Here is a 19,485-nt window from a genome sequence, read left to right on the forward strand (position 1 = left end):
TCTGTATTAATTCTATATTGATTAACTTTAGCAGTTTCAACAAAAGCAAATTTAATCACGTGCCCAAACGTTTAACTGGAATTTTGTCTAGTAAGGGCCAAATATTCCTCCAGTGCTGTGATTATTTTGTGTTTCATTTAGCAATAATCATAATTATTGTTTTAATATAGAAACAACAAGATATGGTATTGATTTCTTGATCTTGCTGAGTAAACAAACTTTATTGCTGTGAAAACATCACATTTAACACAACACCAACAAAAGCTCAGCACATACTTCAGACATCACAATTAAAACAGAAAAAGTGCTTTTAAAATTAATGCAGGAACAGTGCTGTAATTTATTCAAGCATAAACCAGAGGTATAACCCTTAAAAAAAAAAAATCATTAAACAAATAAAACTAATTAATATAAAAAAAGTTTGTTATATTTCAATTTAACACATCATAATTAAATGCCTGCTAAACAAAAAATAAAACTATATACATATGCATTTCCGTACGTTTGTTGTTTTCATTTTATGAAAGCAGCTTCAGGTATCTTTCCTTGAGCCTAAAGGAGAAAAAATATTATAATGAATAATATGATACATTTCAAATCCCAAAGCGTCAAAATGGATGCAATTAGATTTCAAAAGCACATGGTCCATCTCAGATCTGAACACTAATCAACATAAATTAAAGGGAAACTCCACCCCAAAATGAAAATACCTCTCATGTCATTCCAAACCCGTAAAAGCTTTATTCATCTTCGGTACACAATTCAATATATTTTGGATGAAAACTGGGAGGCTTCTGATGTGGGGAGACAAATTGTTGAATAAAGTAATTATTTTTGTTTTCTTCGCATACAAAAGGTATTCTCGTTCATAATAACGTTACGGTTGAACCACTAATGGAAGATGGACTATTCTGAAGATGCTGTTCATACTTTTCTGGGCCTTGACACTTGGCAGTCTATGGGACAGTCACAAGCCTCCCGAATATCCAAAATATCTTAATTTGTGTTCCGAAGATGAAAAAAGTTTTACAGGTTTGGAACGACATGGGGGTAAGTGATTAATGACAAAATCTTTATTTTGGGGTGGAGTAACCCTTTAACAACAATGATTCACAAGATGTTCACAAGTCACCTGATCTCGGAGGAGATTCAGATAAATTCTTCAAGTGGCCAAGCAGATTCATACCTTGAGTTCTGAGAAAATCTGAGCAGCTCGGTTAAAATCCCATGCGTTATCCTGCAGACATCTGACAGCAATACACAAGCCTTAACAACAAGGTTGGATAATACTGACTAGGGGTGGGCGGTATTACCAAAATCTTACATCAAAGTAAGGTCAACTTTATATCAAAAGTAACAATATATAACCATCTTAACTAGAAATTCATTTATTTATTTTTCTAAATAATATGATAATACCTATTTTAAAATTAAACATTTTTCAAATGAAAACAACTTCACTTTTCAGGACTCTCATTTGAAAATAATGTCTTGCTAATGGAGTATAACTTACTTCTTTGGATGAGAATAAACATAAAATAAATAGCAAAATAGCTGTTTTTGTATTAAGTCTCATATCGCCCAGCCCTAGTTTTTCCCATCATTCATAGAAATAAAATTTTATATCTAGTTCTAGAATTAAGAATTGCAAGTATATGGGCATGGTTTTTGCCCTCTGCTCACTTTTGAGACCATTCCAGGTTCATTTCAGACATCTGGGAGAAAGCGGAGAGCATTTTCTGCTGGGATGCCATGAGGGTGGGCAACACTGGGCAATTCGAGGGGGCTGGTGCTGCAAATGCACTGCGTATCTCCTCGCTGGTAGCATTTCTCACAAAGAGCTCGTCGTTCACAATACACAGACTGCAGAAGGCCAAATACCAATAAACATGAACCAATCAACTTTATGTTAGTAAGAGCTAATTGTGACTAAGGATGACTGCTTTAACTGTCAGCTGAAAGTTCAGACAAACACATGGAAAGCCAGTAGATGAAGATAACCATATTAAGTTATAAGTGAGAAGAGAACAAGAGAGTTTTTTTTATTTGTTCATGCTTGTGATTTGCTGCTGTCTTTTCCTACCCAGAATTCCGAGCTGGAACTGTGATGAATACTCTGGAGAAAGCCTTGACACGGTCTCTCAATTTGTCATCAGCTGAAGAGAGGAAAACAAACGCTATTTGATCCACTGTTATGCTGACACATGTAACTGAGTTCAAGCAACACTCACCTTCTTTGAACACTCCACTCACTGTGAACGCTAATAAGGTTCTCTATGGAGAAGGCAGGAAAACAACAATGTCAAAAAAAAAAGAAGAAAGCTCCAGTGATAGCAGTGTTAAAATCATTGACGAACTTACGGAGTATGTGTTGACATCAACATTGACTGAATTCATGTCATGCTGGGTCTTTGGGAGCTCATTGAGGAAGGCGACTACAGTAAGGCGGGAGCGTTTTAGCAAGTGGAACCAAGCGGCTGTAAAAAAAGATCACTGTACATGACACATACTGATCTGGTTTTTTTTTTTACTTTATCCTTTGCTCATTTCTCATGTGTGAAACATACAGGGATCTTTGATGTTCTTGATGTTGCGGCTGTGTTCATGATAATTTCTTAACCTGCACCTGCAAAATTACAGGAAAAATTAAATGAGACCAAAATTAATTTTTTTATATCATATACAATTTTGCACATTTACAAACACTAAAAATATTTTTTACATTTAAATTTTATATATAAAGAAAATTGTGCAGTGTGATTTTTTTTTTGACAGAAATCTGGATCATATAAAAAAATAATAAAAAATCTTAAATGTTAAAAATAATTTTAAGAGTATTATTTATTTATTAATAGTTATACGTTTTAATATATAATAATGTAACCGTAAAGACAAATAAAGCCTACTTTAAGTTACCTTTTACCTAACCATTACCTTTTTTTTACGTTTTATATATATATATATATATATATATATTGTGTGTGTTTATGTTTTCAGCTATTTTACTTTTTTTTGCATAGAAAAGGACCTATACATTGCCAGTAGAGTAAAATTACTTTACCTAACCTGATTAAGCCACACAAGGGGCTTCTGCATCTGAACTCTTTTTATATTTTATATATGTGCGTATATTATACAGTACAGACCAAAAGTTTGGACACACCTTCTCATTCAAAGAGTTTTCTTTATTTTCATGACTATGAAAATTGTAGAGTGCCACTGAAGGCATCAAGGGCTATTTGACCAAGAAGGAGAGTGATGGGGTGCTGCGCCAGATGACCTGGCCTCCACAGTCACCGGATCTGAACCCAATCGTGATGGTTTAGGGGTGAGCTGGACCGCAGACAGAAGGCAAAAGGGCCAACAAGTGCTAAGCATCTCTCGGGGAACTCCTTCAAGACTGTTGGAAGACCATTTCCGGTGACTACTTCTTGAAGCTCATCAAGAGAATGCCAAGAGTGTGCAAAGCATTAATCAAAGAAAAAGGTGGCTACTTTGAAGAACCTAGAATATGACATATTTTCAGTTGTTTCACACCTTTTTGTTATGTATATAATTCCACATGTGTTAATTCATAGTTTTGATGCCTTCAGTGTGAATCTACAATTTTCATAGTCATGAAAATAAAGAAAACTCTTTGAATGAGAAGGTGTGTCCAAACTTTTGGTCTGTACTGTATATTATATATATATATATATATATATATATATATATATACATACATACACACACACACACACACACACACACACACACACACACATACATGGCCAAACGTTTAGGCAGTGACATTAAATTTTGTGTTTTGCAAAGTTTCCTGCTTCAGTATTTGTAGATTTTTCCACGTTTCTATGGTATACTGAAAAACAATGACAGGCTTATCATACTTTTTAAAGGCTTTTATTGGGTTAGCTTCTGGGCCAAATCCTGACTGATGGTGATCCATTCTTGCCTTATTAGTTCTTGGAGTTGATCACAATTTGTGGGCTTCTGCTCGTCCACTCGCCTTTTGAGGACTGACCAAAGGTTCTCTATGGGATTGAGATCCAGGGAGTTGCCTGCCGATGGATCTAAAATTTCAATGTAATGATCTTTGAGCCACTTCTTTATCACTCTTGCTTCGTGACATGGTGCTCCATCATGCTGGAAAATGTACGGATCATCACCAAATACTCATGGACCGTTGATAGAAGTTGCTCTTGCAAGATGTTTTGATGCCATTCTTTATTCCTGGTAGTGTTTTTGGGTAGAATTATAAGGGCCCACTCCCTTAGTTGAAAAGCAACTCCACACATAGAAGGTCTCAGGATGCTTCACTGTTGGCACAACACAAGACTTGTGATAGTGTTCACCTTTTCTTCTCCAAACAATTGACTTTCCAGATGTCCCAAACTGTCGGAAGGGAGCTTCATCAGTGAAAATAACTTTGCACCAGTCTTCTGCTGTCCAATTCTTGAACTTCCTGCAGAATTTCAGTCTGTCCTTGACATTTTTCTTGGCTAGAAGTGGCTTCTTTGCTGCCCTTCTTGACACCAAGTCTTGGCCTCACTGTGTGTGCAGATGTTCTCACAGCAACTTGCAGCCATTCCTGAGCAAGCTCTGCTCTGTTGGTGGCACGATTTTGTAGCCGACTCCTCAGGAGGAGATGGTCCTGGCACTTGCCGGACACTGTGGGACGTCCTGAAAGACTTCTTAACTGCAGTCGAACCTCTCTTCTTGAAGTTCTTGATGATCCGGTAAATCGTTCTTTCAGGTGCAATATTCTTTGTAGCAATTTCCTAACATGTGAGGCCATTTTAATGCAAAGCGATGATGGCTGCACGTGTGTCTTTGGAGGTAACCATTGCTAATAAAAACAAAATGATTGGAAGCGCTTCTTCCCTCCTTTTATAGCAGTCAGTCTGCTCTTACAATCTAATTAGTATGATGGTGATTTCACCTGACTGGTACTCATTTACACGTTCACATGTGATGCTGATATGATTAGTCAACTAATGTTAGCTGGTCATTTTGTGTCAGGTTCAAAAAGGTTTTTTTGTGTGTGTGTGTGAAAAGTTCATTTTTTTTGGCCAATTAAGCTTTTTGCAATTATGTAAAATGCATCTGATCACTATACACAATCTAGAAACAATGTGAATGAACACCACAACAGCTTAAGCTGCAAACTTTGCAAAACACAAATTCAATCAGGACCACTTCCGTCAAGTATATTTATGACAATTATATTGCATACAGTTAGTGTTGGCAGTATGGTTATGTTCTGGGCAACACTCCGCACGCCTGTCCATGCAGCCATGCTTGGACAGAGCGTGGAGAGCAGCAAGACAAACCCCCCTGGGGTACAGAACATAACCATTGTAAGCATACATAATTACAATTCACAATTACATGAGTTGTAAACAAAATGTGATAGAGACTGCTTCCAATGAAGAGACTATAAAGAAAGAACAAAGTTAGATCAGATTACAGGTTCAGTTGGTGGAGTTGGGGTCGGAGGAGGGAGTTAAATGCAAGCAGCGATGTGATGGAAGAGACACTGAAGAATGGGAATTTAAATAGACCGCATGTCATAGGTGTCAAGACTGGATTGGTACATGTCAGGAACAGCTGATGCAAGCGTGACCAATGTGGCCTGACTGAACTAACGTGATGCTCAATATTTATGTCTGTCAAAACTTCTGGCCATGAATGTATATATACACTCACTGGCCACTTTATTAGGTATACCTAGCTAGTACCGGGTTGGCCTTCAGAACTGCCTTAATTATCTGTGGCATAGATTCATAAAGGTGTTGGAAACATTCCTCAGAGATTTTGGTCCATAATGACATGATAGCATCATGCAGTTGCTGCAGATTTGTCAGATCCATGATGCGAATCTCCCGTTCCACCACATCCCAAAGCTGCTCTATTGGATTGAGATCTGGTGACTATGGAGGCCATTTGAGTAAAGTGAACTCATTGTCATGTTCAAGAAACCAGCCTGCGATGATTTGAGCTTTGTGACATGGTGCATTATCCTGCTGCAAGTAGCCATCAGAAGATGAGTACACTGTAGTCATAAAGGGATGGACATGGTCAGCAACAATACTCAGGTAGGTTGTGGCATTTAAACAATGCTCAATTGGTAATAAGGGGCCCTAAGTGTGCCAAGAAAATACCCCCCCCCCCCACACCATTACACCACCACCAGCAGCCTGAAACATTGAGGCAAGGCAGGTTGGATCCATGCTTTTTAAGTTCTTTAAGCCAAATTCTGACCATACCATCTGAATGTCGCAGCAGAAATAGAGACTCATCAGACCAGGTAATGTTTTTCCAATCTTATATTGTCCAATTTTGGGGAGCCTGTGTGAATTGTAGCCTCCGTTTCCTGTTCTTATCTGACAGGAACGGCACCTGGTGTGGTCTTCTGCTGCTGTAGCCCATCTTCTTCAGGGCTCGACGTGTTGTGCATTCAGAGATGTTATTCTGAATATCTTGGTTGTAACGAGTGGTTATTTGACTTACTGTAGCCTTCCTATCATTTCTAACCTGTCTGCCCATTTTCCTCTGACATCAACAAGGCATTTTCGTCCACACAACTCCCACTCACTGGATATTCTTTTTTTCAGCAGACCATTCTCTGCAAACCCTACAGATGGTTGTGCGTGAAAATCCCAGTAGATCAGCAGTTTTTGAAAAACTCGGACCAGCCTGTCTGGCATCAACAACCATTCCACATTCAAAGTCACTTAAATCCCATTTCTTCCCCATTCTTATGCTCGTTTTGAACTTCAAGAAGTTGTCTTCACCACATCTAGATGCCTAGATGTAGTGAGTTGCTGCCATGTGATTGGCCGATTAGCAATTTGCGTTACCAAGCAAATGAACAGGTGTACCTAATAAAGTGGCCAGTGAGTGCAAATATATATTGAATTGCTTATTAAAGACAGCAGAGTGCCATCAAAGATGAGTGGTGTTTTACCTTGAGAGATGGTTTATTGATGGCAGGCTGAGAGAGAAGCAGGCATCACTGTGATATGCCTCCAACAGCGGCTGTCTGTCCCCAGAGTCATACACACAGTAATAACTGCCACAAAACAAACACAAACACAGACCACTGCTGACAAAAGCATGCTTTACAGAATACTAAAGATCATCCTACATGAAAACAATTGCACACATGCACTTACTGTTGCAGAAAACGCTGAATGAGTCCCTGGATTTCATTCGATACAAAGTGGCTGCCCTGAATTAGTTACACAGACACATCCAGTCAAAAACTTCACATTAACACTCCTCAGGTCAATATAACACCACAGACTCTTGAGTTACCTTGCAAGCAGGTATGTTTGTGTGTGTTTCCACGTCAAAGCAGATTGGAGGTGGAAGCATATGACCGTCCTACAGAAATAACACACATCCGATTCACTCCTTCAAATGCTAGTGATCACATTTTGATGATAGATTATAAATACAAAAAAAAGGTTCTCTAAAATAACATGCACTGCTTAATTATGCACATTTAATAACAATTTTGATTTCTTATCGACTTAAAATTCTGTATTACAGTTGGAAAAGTGTACAATGACACTTAAGCAATGTGTTCTTTTGGCAGCCAGCCTGGAATCAGACTTCCTGTCCTTGACCAATTAATGATTAACTGACTTTATTTCTGAAAAACACTACCATATTTTCCGGACTATAAGTCACACTTTTTTTCATAGTTTGGCTGGTCCTGCGACTTATAGTCAGGTGCGACTTATTTATCAAAATTAATTCGACATGAACTGAGAGAAATGAACCAAGAGAAATGAACAAATAGAAAACATTACCGTCTCCAGCCGCGAGAGGGCGCTCTATGCTGCTCCGTGCTTCTGTAGTCTACACTGAAAACATAGAGCGCCCTCTCGCGGCTGTAGACGGTAATGTTTTCTCTTGGTTCTAAATAAATGCGACTTATAGTCCAGTGCGACTTATATGTTTTTTTCCTCATCATGACTTATTTTTGGACTGATGCGACTTATACCCAGGTGCGACTTATAGTCCGAAAAATACGGTAATAACTTTACCGTACATTGAGTGTTGTTAGTTCAAAACATTGACAAATAAAAAACCCTCACCAATCTCAGAAGCTTGGGAAATCTCTCCTGAACAGCACTGTCACAAGACAAGAAAGACAAAAGGAAAACAGTGACACACCTAATCATTCCAGCAGGCAAACACACTAGAGGTCTTCACGGGTCCACTTGGATCTGAAAAACCGAGGTCTAACCCGAGACCCGAGCGGGTTCAGGTCCAAAACTTTGACGAGTACCTCTGACATGGGTCTGGTTCAGTATTAACCTCACACACAGAAGTCAACTTATAGATAAGAGATCCACATCAGGAAAATCCACTCACTTCATTATGCTGCCTGTTCATATAGGGCTTTTCTTTTTTGTTTGCAGAAGCCTTTCACTGGAGATCAGGGTGCAGACAACACTAGCACTAATACACTATCAATGAATTATTAGGCTATCAATTTATTTTTTATCAAACTATCATGTTATTTTTCAAATCCACTGGACACTATTAAAAGTCGAGCACAGAAATAACGTGTTTCCATTAGGCAAGCACTAATAGAAAGTAGCCTAATAATAAATTGAATAAACAGTAAATAGTAATGGAGAAGCAGGCAAATCCGTCAGCAGGACACTGGGATTTCTCCTGATTGACTACGGGTCTGCAGGCTGTACACAAGTCAATGCCATTCGTTCGAGTCCTGTCGGGTTCAAAATTAAATCCCATCGGGGCGGGGCGGGTCAGACTTGGGTCTAATTTCATCAGGTCTGTCTCAGGTCAGGTCTTTCTTTCTTTTTTTAATGTATTTATGCACGTTGGGTTTAGGTAAGAAGTGATTCGGGTTGTGTACAGATTTTAGGACCCAAGAAGACCTCTAACACACACACACACACACACACACACACACACACACACACACACACACACACACACCACAATCACCTGTGCACTCCCAAGCCATTTCTCCTGATTTTTATTTGCTTGTCTATGCAAACACAGCAAATTATTTCTAAAAAGTGTCATAAAGACACTTTCTAGAGAGACTGGACAACTGGGTTGGGCTTTCTGGGATGGCACTCAAAGGATTCAGGTCATACTTCGAAGGGAGATGTCATTATATGAGTATAGGACAGCATTATTCTAAGTGGACGTCCATGACATGCGGAGTCCCACAAGGCTCAATTCTTGCACCGCTCTTGTTTAGCCCGTATATGCTCCCAGTAAGTCAAATAATATGAAAAAATCTAATTGCCTATCACAGCTATGCTGATGATATCCAGATTTACGTAGCCTTATCACCAAATGACTACAGCCCAACTGACTCCCTCTGCCAATGCATTGATGAAATTAACAGTTGGATGTGCCAGAACTTTCTTAATTTAAACAAGGAGAAAAAAGTCAAGACTTGGAGAAACTTGTTCATACCTTTATAACCAGCATAGTGGACTATTGTAATGGTCTCTTTACCAGCCTTCCTAAAAAGACCAGACAGCTGCAGCTCATCCAGAACGCTGCAGCCAGGATTCTGACTAGAACCAGAAAATCTGAGCATATCACACCAGTCCTCAGGTCCTTACACTGGCTTCCAATTATATTTAGGATTGATTTTAAAGTACTTTTACTCTTTTATAAATCACTCAATGGCCTAGGACCTAAATATATTGCAGATATGATCACTGAATATAAGCCTAACAGATCACTAAGATCATTAGGATCGAATCCGTTAGAATAACCAAGTGTTCACACAAAACAAGGGGAGTCTGTTTTTAGTTATTATGCCATCTGCAGTTGGAATCAGCTTCCAAAAGAGATCAGATATGCTAAAACATTAGCCACATTTAAATCCAGACTCAAATCTCATCTGTTTTGCTGTGCATTTATTGAACTGATTGCACTGTATTTTATGTATAATCATTTTCTTTTTTAATTAATTTTAAATCATTTTTAATTCTTTGTTTTATTGTTGTGATTATTTTACTTCCTTTTATGTTAAGCACTTTGAATTACCATGTGTATGAATGTGCAATATAAATAAACTTGCCTTGCGATAAAATCATTTGAAACAATACTGTACCAGGTTCAGCACAGAATAGATTTCTTTTTAGATATTGTAACACTATTTGCAACACTCTCTCTGGGTGGATTGGTTCAGTTTTAAGATATTAAACCCTACTACTGTCAGTCTCTTACATCCCAGCATGTACAAAACGCAAGATCATCACAAGAAAATAAAAAATCTTTTACCTTGAAATGGCTTACGGAAACATTCTCTGAATATTAAACTTGAACAGGAGAAAGTATTTCTACTTCAACAGACATAGACGAGTTCTCAAATAACTTTGTGAATGAAAGCATACAAGCTCAGTGAAAAAAAATTGTGTTGGGTGCTGTGGCTTTATTATACATGCATGAATGCACATGAGTGTATTTACGGAAAATTGATGACTGCAGACTCAATAGGTTATCAGAAAAAAAAAAAAAGTGACCAACCATTGATCTACATTCAAAAAAAGCAATAAGCTTTACACTTATGCTACAATGTATCTGTGAAATCCTATATATTTTTTGCATTTAAAGCAATGTTTACTCCCAGACACTAACATTAAATGGTTTGCGACATTCAAGTTAAAGGGATTCAAGTTTGACACACATATCTGTTAGAAGCCACAATTTACTCTAACTATTAAATAAACTATTTTCAAATCAGATGAAACAGCCTCACATGACTTAAGAAAACAGTTTGTGTGTGTGTATATAGTTCTTTACCAATGTTTAGACTATTGTTTTTAAAACAAATTTTTGCTAAAATCTTAACCAAAATCAGTTACATATAACCATTAATTAGAAGGAGCCATGCATATTCATGTATTCAGAATACTCCAATTTAACCCTATAACATTTAGATGTTTTACTATTGTTAATATCAGTTCTCTTTACTGCTGAATAGGCTTTTCAGTTTAATTTCTCATTTTATATGCCTTCCTTCCCCTTGGCCCACCTCAAATCTTCAGTCTGCAAATCTGGCCCTCGAGTGAAGCTAACCGAATAGCCATAAAGTAGTCTTGGCATTGATGCCCTAATAACCATCAAAAAGTATCTTCTAGCGAAACAGCCAATGAACCCTAGCTTAAAAATATGAACAAAGTTAGCTATGAGAGAAACAGTAATACAATGAAACCGATCCCAACAGCTCCAAAACAGTGTCCTCTTTAAACCAGGACTGACTTGCCACATAGACATAAACGGTCTCATTTTATTTTACTATTAGTAGGATGAATTTATTCCTGTTTTCAGGAGCATTTCTTAACTCACTCTCTCTAGCATGAAAAGTTGTCCCCAAGCCATTTTATACAACACAGAGTTTTGGAAGAGTCATCTTCCTTCCATCAACTTCCTTCTTCACTGTCATCACTGTAGGCTTTTTGTAGCAGACAGAAAGCAGGATCTTATCAGTCACTGGCTATCCAGAAACTGCAGTCTGATTGGAGCAGGAATACAGGGACGGGGAAAAGATGAACATGAGCAAACAACTTGACTACATTATGCAGCAAATAAAAAACCCGTGGACTGAAATGCCACCATACTATTTCCCGTGGATGTATTAATAAGGAAGAAAAAATGTGATATTTTTATTAAAACTTTTTATAACGATCTTGAATTTTTTTTTTTAATTATTATTTACTCAGTTCGCTATTATAAGGCTGTAATTAGCTTCATGCATAAAAAAACTAATGAGAAAAAAGCCCCAGAATCAACAAAGAATGCAGCTGCTGCTGTGATTTGGAGAGAAGAAAGAAAATCCAACTGAAATAAAAGAAATTCTGGACATGTCAGTCCGTCACACACTTGCACATGTGAATGCACTTATAACAAATGAACAGAGTGCCATATAAAAGACAGAAACATCACAATTTATTCATACAACTTACAATTTTTTCTGAACCACAGTAACTAATTGATGGATACTCTGAAGCAGATTAAATAAGCAACGAGCAATGAATTATGAATGGTTGTTCATGTGTTAACATCTGCAATGCCATGTTTATTGATTATTTTTGATGATATTTCAGGTATATTAAGCACTACAAGACTGTGTGGTCCAAAATGGGACTATATGAGACTTTATGGACTATAAGACTGTACTGGACTCTGTAACTGTGTCAGGGTGAAACATCATAGATGCTACTAAGATAACCTGAAAATAGTCCATCATCTTTTAGGCCAGTGGTTCTCAAACTTTCTGACTTCAAGGCCTTCCACAACGATATCCAAAATGCCTCTTTTCTTAAATTTTATTTTTTTTCAGGTCTATAAATCACTTTTAAAATTAGGCTACCTTATACCTCCAGGCTTTTAAAGAATTACTATAAATTATTATAGTTTTACTATAGTTACTGTACAAACAGGTCTAGGATTCATGTCTATGAGGAACCGTGATTATTTTAAGTATTATTTCAGCTAATGTTTGACATTTACCCTTGTCACTGGCACTGACCTAATGTATGTGGTCTGTTCTTTGAAGTCATCGCACAGAGGGTTCCTGTCCAACCAGAGCTCCACCAGCTTGAACCCCTTCACCTTATCCAGCTCTTGCTCTAACTTCAGCTGCAAACACAAAGTGAAAAGACAATATAGCAACACAATAGATACGGAAAGTAAATTCTGTGGAGCTGGCTGTCGAGTAAATAGAAACTGAAGAATTAAAGATTGAGGCTAATACTGTAAGACGATAGTGATAACAGATGAAAACAGCAGGACCTGAGCGACTCTCACCTCATTATGAGACAGGTTCAGGGACTGCAGGTTAGGGGCTTTGTCCACAAGTTCTGCAATGTCAGTCAGCTTACACAGCTTGTTGTTACTCAGATTCAAACACAACAACTAAGAAGAATCAAAGAAAGAGAGAGAGACTTAATTATTTGTTTAAAAAGAAGGATTTTCCAAAATGAGGAACATAAATTGCGGAGGAGTTGATGAAATGCTAATAATTAAACCATAAAAATTTTAATATCAATATTTATATTAACATTTATTTTTTTTATGATATTTAAAAGTATTAAAAATGTATTTAGAAATGACTAATGACATTTTTCAAGAAAGCATTTTATTTAAAAGAGCTTCAAAGTCTGAATCCCTGCCTCATACTAAGTTATTGTATGGCTTCAGAAGAATATAGAACATAGTCATATGAATCAACTTTTCTTGTCACTTTTCTAGTCACTTTTGCAACATTTATGGAAAATACTGTCAACATTCTGTCAATAACCTCTTTTTGTGTTTCACAGAAAAGACCATCTCAACAATTTGAAACGACATGACAGTTAGTAAACTATTTTATAATTTTAGGAATTCCATTTTGGAATGAATCATGAGCATTCCAACTAGAATACATTACAAAAACAAAACAGAACAACACTTTTAAATATCTAAACTATAAAACAATCTAAATAAGACAATATATTATTTCTAAACACCACATTCGAACAGAAACCTGGTTAGGAAAGTATTGATGCCATATTCTGTGCAATAGCACACATATCAAAGAATCATGAATCTGAAAAGTATGTTTGTCGGTGTCTTAACAGTTGTTCTTTGCTTTCATCTGATTTCTTGATTTTAGAATCACATGTGACACAATTGCTGATCAACAACTATATTTGTTCATCTACTATTATGAAAGTGTTCAGATAAATAAAGTGATTCCTGGAATCAGTGTCTGAGCATGGCCTGCCCACAGCTGTTTACCCTAGAAATAAAACTGCATAGTTTCAAGTTTTCACCAACTGGATGTTTTGATTTCTTATTTTTGTCCAGACATTGTGGCAGAACTTTACTGGATTAGATGAAGTTACTATATTTATTCTTTAGTGCTGCCAGGTGAAGAAAGCCGGTCATGAAGCAATGAACACCTGGCCTTTGACACACTTCTCAAACGGTAAACCTTCATGGATCTTGAAGCTACTCTGTCATAAACATTATTTAGCTGATTGTCTGAATGGCAAGAGAATGTAGTCATGTGTCTTAGAAAAAAAGCAAAACATTAAAAAATAAATAAATAATAATAATCATAATAAAACTTAATAAATAAAAATAAGCAAAAAAGAAAGGCCTAATATTACTGAATTTGATGATGCACAAATTTGAGGAGTTCACAAAATGAATCAAAACTTTCACATATAGATTGCTTCACAAAATAAGAATTTAGATTTTTCAAATCATATACATATATTCAATGAATCTGCTTTAATGTACTGTACTTATAAAAATAAAAGCAGTAAAATTTCTTCAAAGTGTACAAAATTTACTTAGTTTACAAAGGAGTGAACAGGTTCAAATACTTAATCTCAAATAACTTTACATAAACGTTTAATAAGTTTATATAAAAAAAAGCCTTTTCCACAAAATCTGTTTTTACTTTTGCTGTTGAGTAAAACACTAACAGATGTAGAAAAAAACATCTGGGTCATGTTTGCATTTTTTTCTGTCACTGGCAATAATCCAAATTTTTAGGATTAAAATTAGGATTAAGCATACAATGTGTTAGAATCATTAATGCATGTGAAAATGGGCTGAGAACTGAACAAATAGTTGTAATCCGGCTCAGAGGAAAAGGACAGGAATCATGTATTTATGGCGGTTTCTCTAGTGTTTATGGGATAATACAAGACTTCCTCACCTCCCAAATAATTGTCAAAAGCAATAATGCTACGAAATGCACATATTTTGTAAGAAAGTGTGCCATACTTGAGTAAAACAGACACTATTTTTGGAATCAACAACTCTCTCTCACAACAGACACGGAAGAGAAGACAATGCTGAATAAAGTCGTAGTTTTTGCTATTTTTGGACCAAAATGTATTTTTTCGATGCTTCAAGAAATTCTAACTGACCCTCTGATGTCACATGGACTACTTTGATGATGTTTTTATTACCTTTCTGGACATGGACAGTAGACCGTACACACAGCTTCAATGGAGGGACTGAGAGCTCTCTGACTAAATCTAAAATATCTTAAACTGTGTTCCGAAGATAAACGGAGGTTTTACTGGTTTGGAACGACATGAGGGTGAGTCATTAATGACATAATTTTCATTTTTCGCTGAACTAACCCTTTAAGTCTTACCTCTGGGATATTCTCCTGTATGATTTTGATCACAGCTTGCATGCAGTTTTCTTGATTTAAGATCATCTCAATATTATGGGAAACCAGGTCTGATGGAAAAGGGTCAAATAAAAAAAAACAACAACAAAAAACATCATTTTGAAAAAGCTCTCAACTAAATTTCTGACAAACAGGTAACTCTGGTAATCTTGACTTGGGAAATCTATGGTAATTCAGGGTTTTGGTTATTCAAACAGTATAGTTTTACCTGGATCAGTGCGGATGCTGTTCAGGTCGAGAGACTTCTGGGAACCGTCAAAGCGTTTGGACATACAATGCTTCACAAAAACAGAACAGTTAATTGCAACAGCTGCCACCTGCAGGCCATAAGTGTTACTGCAGCAAGAAGCAGCTGTAGGTCAAACCTTTAAACGCTCCAGATCTTGTGCTTTCAGCTCGGTTTTTAGGAAAGGGGAACTGGAACAACTGTTCATAAGCACGGCCACCTGGAGAACAAGAAACATGTCAGCAGTTTCAAGATAGAACACAGTGTGAGAACGAGATGAATGCTTTACAACAGATGACAGCGCTGTACCCTGTTCCCTTCACTGTCCGTGACTCTGTGTGTGAGTTTGCACAGAGCACTAGCCGCAGCAGCATCCTCCAGATAGAAATGAACTTTATGCCCCTCTGTGGAGTACTAGACAAAAACACAGAGACACACTGTCAGACATAGATGAGACACATCAGCTGAAAATAAGCTGGTCCCTTGTGGACAAACAATATGGTTTAGCTAAACTGACCAATTCACAGCGATCACTTACGTGTAAAGGAATAAACGCAATGGGGCAGAGATTTTGTAGTGATGTTAGAAGCCATTTCTTATCATACTTTTTTCCTTGTGGGATCTGTGAAATAAATGTAAACATTTCAAATGCTGTAAACCAGTGGTTCCCAACCGGAGAGAGGGATTGAAATGGAAGATTTTATTATTTTATGTTATTTTAAAATGTTTTTTTTTTTGGTCAAAACTTTATTTTAACATAAAACATGTTTTTAGATAACATGTCATGTTGTTATCAGAGATTTGTTGGTTCATTTAGAGTCAGTTGTTAAAAGGGTCACATGATGCGATTTCCTTTCTCTTTGGATTGTTTAAAGCTGTTCATGAATAGATATGATACTTAAAGTTGCAAAGAGTTTGTTTGGTTTTCCAGAAGAGGACACAACTAGAAATCAGTGGTTTAGTTGTATTTACAACACTGTTCCAGAACAGTTCAACCCACAATATTCAGATGTGTTCAACACATTTAAGTAAGGATGAGGACTGTTTCCTGTGAGAGTAGCCTTCAATGCCGGTTTTCTGACAAATAATGCTTACTCACAGCCTGTAAATATGTTTTCATATTTAAAGTACTTGCCATTGAGGATTCAAACGTGAGATTTGAGCAGTGTAGTGTTTGCTGTTTGTCCTTTCTCAGTTCACAAATGCAGATATGGTTTTATGTTTATGCAAGGCAACGCAACACGTAAAAAGACATTATAAGTCATTATAATCAGAAATTGTCCCCACTGGATGCAACAAATGCCTAGTTTGTAATGGGTTTTATTTATTATTATGTATGGGTTTTACAGTTCACCCCAAAATATATGTATTTTTTTTTATTTCAGAGTTTCTATTCTTCCGTTGAACACAAAAAAAAGACACTGTGAAGAATGCTGGTGACCAAACAACTGACGGTAGCCATTAAATCACATAGTACCCAAAACAGCGGAGTCCAAACAGCTGAATAAAACATCACAATAATCGAGTGAAAAGCTGCATGTTTGTATGAACCTTAATGACGGACAAACACACAGGTTTGTACTTCACAAGACATTAATTGATGGAGTGGAGTCATGTGGATTTTATCAGCTGTCTGGACTGGCACCCATTTACTGCAGAGGATCCACTGGTGAGCAAGTGATGCAAGTTTTAAGAGGAATAGTTTAACTCTTACTGTAATTTTAAACCATTTTTTCCCTCCTCTCTCTGCATCTTCTGCTCCGAATCTGTGTGCGTTTCCCCCTCCATTCTTGTCCATCCACCCCTCTCCTCTGTGACTGGGACGATCATATGGAATACTGCAGGAAAAGCATAATACGGATGAAACATTCATACAGTTATGAAGCTGAATCATTTGCAATAACACTTACAATCTGTGTTGAGACTTCCCATACTGATTATTCATCACAGACACATCAACACTGCCGCCCTGAAACCTGCTGCGGGGTACCGACCCGAACGAATCTGGGGCTGCACCTCGATGCTGCAAGCGAACTGTATCACTGTGTAGACGAGCCTTGATGGACCCCCAACCTCGACGCACCCCCAACCAGCGGCCGTCATGATCTCAAACACAAACATGCATCACAAATATCAGGCTTTCCATAAATGGCAATGTGCCACTGTGTTTTTGATAAGATGTGCTTATCAGTTTCAATATTCAATACACAAACCATGCAAATTGTCAAATAATAATAATAAAAACACCTCTAGCACATGCACATGTAACATTTCTTGAATGCAGCACACCATCTAATATTTTTAATAAGTCTATTTATTTTTTTATTTAATGAAGAAATTATAAATACAACAGATGTGTGAAGTTACAATCAATATTCTCCATTGTTAATATTTAAATGAGAAGTCATGCAAAACATTAACAATGACGGTGATGCATTTTTACATTTATTAAAAATTTTATATTTGCTTGCTATTTATGTTTAGGATATTTTTAAGCACTTGTCATCCTAAAAAAATCTTCTGCAGAACTACTACATAAAGAAGACATGAAATAGTCACAGTCAAACAACACAAAACAAATCATGAAGAATGGAATAGTATTCTAGCCATGTCTCAGTTCACATGAAAAAAAATGTAATTATTTTAAATTAAACTTAAATTGTCCGAATACAATACAAAGGTTATATGTGCGCATATATATTTAGTTTAAGTCTGATAGCAGCAAGGTGCGGTTTTACCTGTGAAAGAGCTTTCTGTGCTCCACACTTCTCTAACTACAGAAGAGCCACTCGGATCTAAAGGAAGGGAGGAAAAGAGTTCTTATTTTGTTAACTAGAATAAAATTATTTAAAGGAAATTGGGAATACTGGCATTTTTCGGGAATAGGCTAAGAGTTTAAAAATGAATAGTAGAATACATCAGGGTCATCTCTTCAATAAGTACTACTGCGCAGATCTTTAACATACTGAAATACAAAACCCATAATGCATCAACAAGCATTAAGTTAATGAAAAAACTACAATTCCCAAAATACACTGACATTCGGGTCTCTCGGCGCCAAAAAAATAAATCTAATACCTAACATTGCTTTCCTATTACGTATTCAAACACGGATTAATTATATTTAGCTGTGTGCAAACAATGCGTTTTGTTAGTAGAATGTCGCCTTTGCAGATAATCGTGGGATCGTTTTTCCCGACTTTTCTACATTTCTCCTTTTCTAGGGCATGCTTCCTGGTTGTATGTTAGCTTATATGTCATTTGTAAGTTTAACTAAATTGTACAAATATTGCTAGCACCGTAGCGAGTTGCTTTTGTAAGTTTGTCAAAATTCGATGATAGAAAACTAAAACATTAAAATATTACCTATTTCTCTCATCTTTGGTGCACAGTGGTGTTAAATATCACACCTAACGTTATAAGCCCAGAAACACATGCTCCTACATGTATTGCAACTTTGAAACGTATTTCAACAGTTCTAACTGTAGGCTACGTTTATCCTGTTTAAAACATTTTTAATTTTCACGTTGAATTATCATCAGTATTTGCATTAAACACTAATAGGGGGAGACATATCACTCACTCATCATCATCATCACATGCTTTCCTTTTTTGCACCGAATAACGTTGACGTACTAAAGGTTTACTAGTAACATAAAAACAACAATGATATAATGAAAATGTAAAGATGAGCAGCTGACCACAATCAAACTTGTCAATAATTCCGCATTAATATCATGCCGTGCAACCTTTGTTCAGCAACATTACTGTTTCGCAAGACACTAAACCACATGTTGATGTTCGGACTTAAATCCTAATAACATTTGTACCTGATGAACTCTCGCAAACCCGTGTTATCACAGACAGGTTGGGGTACCATTCCCGGTATCGAGTCATCTTGAACCGACTCATCAATTTTGGATAATTGCGCGCGATCGTGTGCACGTGCTCTTACTGACGCACGTGAAAATGTGCTTCATCTTGCGTCGAAAACAAGAGCGTGCGCAAGTCTTGGTCGAGAACAAACATTGCATGGCCATGGATCCGTTAG

At 36.9% G+C, this 19,485-nt stretch overlaps 2 protein-coding genes across 4 annotated transcripts in view; one reads left to right on the forward strand and one right to left on the reverse strand.

The window, feature by feature from the left end:
• stx5a (syntaxin 5A) overlaps positions 1 to 19,485 on the forward strand; it is a 168,918-nt gene that overhangs the window by 95,882 nt on the left and 53,551 nt on the right. The gene's annotated exons all lie outside the window — the stretch shown is intronic.
• Positions 189 to 19,414, reverse strand: nxf1a (nuclear RNA export factor 1a). 3 transcript variants are annotated; one of them, XM_059516203.1, is made up of 22 exons: positions 19,265 to 19,414; positions 18,173 to 18,229; positions 17,345 to 17,540; positions 17,149 to 17,272; positions 15,973 to 16,056; positions 15,744 to 15,848; positions 15,574 to 15,654; positions 15,417 to 15,486; positions 15,170 to 15,258; positions 12,820 to 12,927; positions 12,542 to 12,651; positions 8,106 to 8,142; positions 7,318 to 7,386; positions 7,176 to 7,231; positions 6,968 to 7,072; positions 2,568 to 2,626; positions 2,362 to 2,477; positions 2,232 to 2,274; positions 2,084 to 2,156; positions 1,684 to 1,863; positions 1,187 to 1,247; positions 189 to 552 (listed from the first exon to the last, which is right to left on the reverse strand). In XM_059516203.1, exons 1-22 carry the CDS (start codon positions 19,344 to 19,346, stop codon positions 514 to 516), a joined length of 1,944 nt encoding a protein of 647 aa, XP_059372186.1. In that variant the 5' UTR covers positions 19,347 to 19,414; the 3' UTR covers positions 189 to 513. The 3 variants fall into 3 exon arrangements, with proteins under 3 accessions (XP_059372186.1, XP_059372187.1, XP_059372188.1); XM_059516204.1 differs by having other exon boundaries at positions 1,187 to 1,266; XM_059516205.1 differs by lacking the exon at positions 19,265 to 19,414 and adding an exon at positions 18,801 to 18,877.

This window comes from Carassius carassius, chromosome 29 (assembly GCF_963082965.1).
Source record: "Carassius carassius chromosome 29, fCarCar2.1, whole genome shotgun sequence".
In the NCBI taxonomy this organism is placed as follows: Eukaryota; Metazoa; Chordata; class Actinopteri; order Cypriniformes; family Cyprinidae; genus Carassius; species Carassius carassius.